The 4,618-nt window shown below is 40.3% G+C and overlaps 1 protein-coding gene across 1 annotated transcript; it reads left to right on the forward strand.

Annotated features, from left to right (window-relative positions):
* Nucleotides 1-383: 383 nt before the first annotated feature.
* Nucleotides 384-3,164, forward strand: LOC147145807 (GTPase IMAP family member 9-like). Its single transcript, XM_086033505.1, has 3 exons — nucleotides 384-530; nucleotides 711-782; nucleotides 1,863-3,164. Exons 1-3 carry the CDS (start codon nucleotides 521-523, stop codon nucleotides 2,792-2,794), a joined length of 1,014 nt encoding a protein of 337 aa, XP_085889631.1. The 5' UTR covers nucleotides 384-520; the 3' UTR covers nucleotides 2,795-3,164.
* Nucleotides 3,165-4,618: the final 1,454 nt, after the last annotated feature.

Here is a 4,618-nt window from a genome sequence, read left to right on the forward strand (position 1 = left end):
TTTGATGACGACAAAGTCTTCGGTCCTGGACACAATGTACATTTCACATAGACGAACTTGCCTATGACCTTAATTAATTTGAGATGCCAGACTGTAGACATTATAGTGTCTTGCTTTTGAGGGAAGGTGAAGTGACCAAAGGAAGGATGTGATGTCTTCTCCCTCCCCTTTCAACAAACTGGCTGAGAAAAAGAACCAGTAAAATCAACTAATATTAATCAGTGGAAGAGCAGGGTTGCTGTATTTACTTTTATTTGATCAAAACATGGCAGTTGTGTTGGTACTCCAACCCTCTTAGGTTCTACCAAGCGTGCTGGACTGCCAATGTGGGGATTTTAGTCTCAAATTCAATTTAAAGACAATACAAGGAAATAGGAAGCGCCCTGTGCAGATCCCTGACTTCCAGAAGTTTGCCAGTCAAACAAACGGGACAGCTGGGTTGAGAAGCTAAATAAAATCTAAATTCAAACCCGGAGAAAGACATTTGGTCACTTGCTAATCGGAAATTAGTCTTAAAGTTATGGCTGAAGGTAAGACAAAGATTTGATCACAAATAACAGATTGGTTGTGTGATGAGTGCGAAAAGTTGCTTTGAATGTAAAAATCAAGACAGAATGAAACAGAATGTTCCATCATCAGGTAGTGTGAATGTTGTCAATGACTAATAACTCCTTCCCTTTGTGTTTCCGCATGATTATTTGACTTTACAGCAATACCATTGCGAGAAAAGAAGCAGAAAACTCTACCTCGATGCGATGGGGGTGGTCTGAATAACTTTGATGGTATGCTCATGTCTATATCTGTACCGCTCCTCATTATGATTATTGTGAGTCCCAAGGTGATCACCTAATGGCTTTATGTTGCTTTTATTATGAAATACTTTCAGTAAATAATGGCATTGCTTGTTGCTTTCCAGGCTGTAACAATATATAATAATCATATCTTAGGCAATCGAACATCATAATTTCACACTATCTTAGATCTAAGTCTAAGATCTTTTCTGACATTGACAAGTATTTTATTAAAACTATACTTACCAGTCACAACATTATGACCACTTGCACAATCGAATGTGACCTGATGCAAAGCTGTGTCAAATAATCAGTTTTTTACAATGATAACTTGAGTCACAGTCAGAGAGGTATCAAAGTAACAATATGTTATTGTAGCGCTTGTTTGCAGTGGTCTTACTGTTCTGTATCACACTGAGCTGTGTATAGTGTTTTGACTCTCAAGTAATAACATAAATATGTTACTCTTGTTTTAAAGTTGGTCATTATGTACATTTTTATCTCGATAGTATGAAGTAATATACAGTAAGGGGGGAAAAAAATCACATTCAGATCCCAATGACAAAACAACACTTAAGGGAAGTCAACCCAAACATATTTTTTTGAAGAATATGTTCCCAGCAGGCCCACTAGTTGAAACAAGGCATTCTGATAAATATTGCGTTCATGGAATATAGCAAAATCCACCCGTTTTTAGCCATCTCCGGGGGTGGCCATTTGTCATTTCTGTCGACTGAAAATGACATCACAGTTGCTCAGAGCTCAGGTAACGACCAATCACAGCTCACTTGTTTTCTGCAGCTGAGCCATGATTGGTCATTATCTGAGCCCTGAGCAACTGCGATGTCATCTATAGTCGACAGAATTGACAAAATGGCCGCCCCCTGAGATGGCTAAAAATGGGTGGATTTTGCTGCTTAACTCATATTGCGCAAACACAATGTTAATCAGAATGCCTTGTTTCCATTAGTGGCCCTGCATAGAACATATTCTTGAAAAAATGTTTTTGAGTTGACTTCCCCTTCCAACATATGGCCAGGCTTGATTAATCAATCTAGATCTTCTTTTCAGCTGTGGATCTGTCTGGTGGCCTGAGAATAGTTCTAGTGGGGAAGACCGGATCAGGGAAGAGCGCAACAGGCAACACCATACTTGGCAGATCTGCCTTCCGGGAGGATCCGAGCCCAGTGTCGGTGACCAAACACTGTGAGACGCAGAGCGGCGAAGTGGATGGGACCGCAGTGCAGGTCATTGACACACCAGGCCTGTTTGACACTGCCATCACCGAAGAAGAATTAAAGTCAAGAATAGAGGAATGTGTCAAGATGTCGGTGCCTGGGCCTCACGCCTTCCTACTTGTGATCAGGCTCGGAGTGAGGTTCACCGAGGAGGAGAGAAATGCTGTCAAGTGGATCCAGGATAACTTTGGTGATGATGCATCCATGTACACCATCATGCTATTCACGTGCAAAGACCAGGCCAAAGCTGACAATGCTCTAAAGGAGTGCAAAGAGCTGCGTAGGCTCTCCATCACGTTCGGACGCAGATATCACGCCTTCAACAACAACGACGCAGATGATCGCGTCCAGGTCAAAGAGCTTGTCACAATGATCAAGGAAATGATCCAAGACAACGGCGGGAAACACTACACAAATGAAATGTATGAGAAAGCCCAGAGCAAGCTAAGAGAGGAAGAGGAACGGAAGAAACAAGAGGAGGAAGAGAAGAAGGAGGAGGAGAGACAAATGTGGGATGCGGAGAGGGAGAGGCAAGAGAAAGAGAGGGAAAAGAAGAAAAAGTCCAAAAGAAAGAACATCTACGTGGCCTCAGCGGCTGCTGTGGTGCTGGTGTTGGCTGGCATGGTTATCGCGGTGGGGGCCGACACCACTGTAGCGCTGGCGCTTGGAGCACCGACTCTCCTCTTGGGAGTGTTTTGTGGCTTAGTTGCTCTTTGGTTTTGGAAAGGAACTAGATGCAAAGCTAAATCTGATTTTCCAGTATAGAAAGGAAGTCAGTGCCAAGGACATGATGCACTATATTCAGCACGCAGTTTTTGTTTTGACTGTAAATCTGTGAATTATGTTATTTTGGCATCTTCTTCATTTACAGAGATCACAATTTTCACACAACTATGCATCGACCCCAGGTTATGAACAGTCATTTAAACAGTGAACGGGATGATACTTGCTGCCTTTTTATTTTTATTTGTTTCCCCTTTAAAGGGAAGTCAACTCAAACATATTTTTTTCAAGAATATGTTCTATGCAAGCCCACTAGTTGAAACAAGGCATTCTGATAAATATTCTATTTGTGGAATAGGAGTTAATCCACTCGTTTTTAGCCATATCTGGGGTGGCCATTTTGTCACTTCTGTCGCCTGAAAATGACATCACAACTGCTCAGGGCTCAGGTAATGACCAATCACGGCTTACCTGTTTTACCTGTTTCTGAAGCTGAGCCGTGATTGGTTGTCACCTGAACCCAAAGTAGTTGTGATGTCATTTTCAGTCGGCATAAATGACAAAATGGCCACCCCTTGAGATGGATAACGGATGGATTTTGCTGCTTAACTCTAATATTAATATTAAACAACTGCAATAGTCATCAGAATGTCATGTTTCAACTAGTGGGCCTGCTGGGGAACATATTCTTGAAAAAAATATGCTTGGGTAGATTTCCCCTTTAAAATGGATTTGAAAACCACATTACACTTGAATAGAGGAATTTAAGTATGAGCGTCAATCTTAATAAATGAAACACATTACAGCAGCTTAAGTGTCAGAACTGTGCTAAGTAATCACATTTGTTGTGTCCTTTATTTAAACAGTCATGTGCTGGCTGTATAGTTAGAAACATTACAAGCTCTTCCCTTAAGGAAATGAAGACAATGGGTAATGTCTGTACGCCAGCATTTGTATTTAAGAGAGGAAACATCCTGAGGAGTAACCTCACGTGACAGTTCACTCAAACACAAAACACGAGAATGCAAGGGAAAAGTATATTCCTGGGAGAGAGACTACTGCAGATCTTGCGGAGTGCTGTATTGTGTATATGACTTCAATGAGTGAACACTAACTGGCCACGATATTATTGGTAAACCTGTCAATCTATTTAGTACCAACAGAACCTGGAACAGGAATTCTGCTTGACTAAGATAATATTGTTGATGTTATTGACATCAACAATACGTTCAACATATGCCTTTCAAAACGGGTATTATTTGAAAGGCATGTTTTTTTTTTGTGGTTGCAATTTATAGTGGTGTAGCTGCACTATATCTTCCCGAGGTTCTTACATTTTGACACTCTAACTTCTTGAAGAGATGAACATCCAAGTCAGACTTTTAACAGGAAGTCCGTACTACTACTGCTAGGTTGCTCTTGTTTTAATTCTTATTATTATTTTATGTAGTTTTGTTGTGTGCTAGATAATTTACTACGTTAACAATGTCAGAAGCAGATATTTGTCTCATGCTTTCAGGCGAAAATGATAAACAACCCTTATGGGATATTATTAATTTAAATAATTTGCATGATTATTTTTTTTATGATGAAATCCCATCAACTTTATGACTGTACTTAGTTTAAAAATGCCTGTTAAATAAAACTCAGGAAAATAAAATCGAAATTGTTTAAGAAATGACATCATTTGCAGCCATCGTTGTGATTTTCATCTGGAACATGCGCCTCTAACAAAGTGTCCTTGTGTTGTCATTTGTGGCATAACTGTCTGCGTGTGAGTTTTAAGTATGCAGTATGACACACTGCAGCCCTCCTACACTCCCTCTATACGACCAATGCACAAACAAGTTGGGCAGTCATAAGAGA

The sequence above is a fragment of the Filicampus tigris genome, chromosome 6, assembly GCF_054856515.1.
Source record: "Filicampus tigris isolate MCC_2025a chromosome 6, RoL_Ftig_1.0, whole genome shotgun sequence".
NCBI lineage: Eukaryota > Metazoa > Chordata > Actinopteri > Syngnathiformes > Syngnathidae > Filicampus > Filicampus tigris.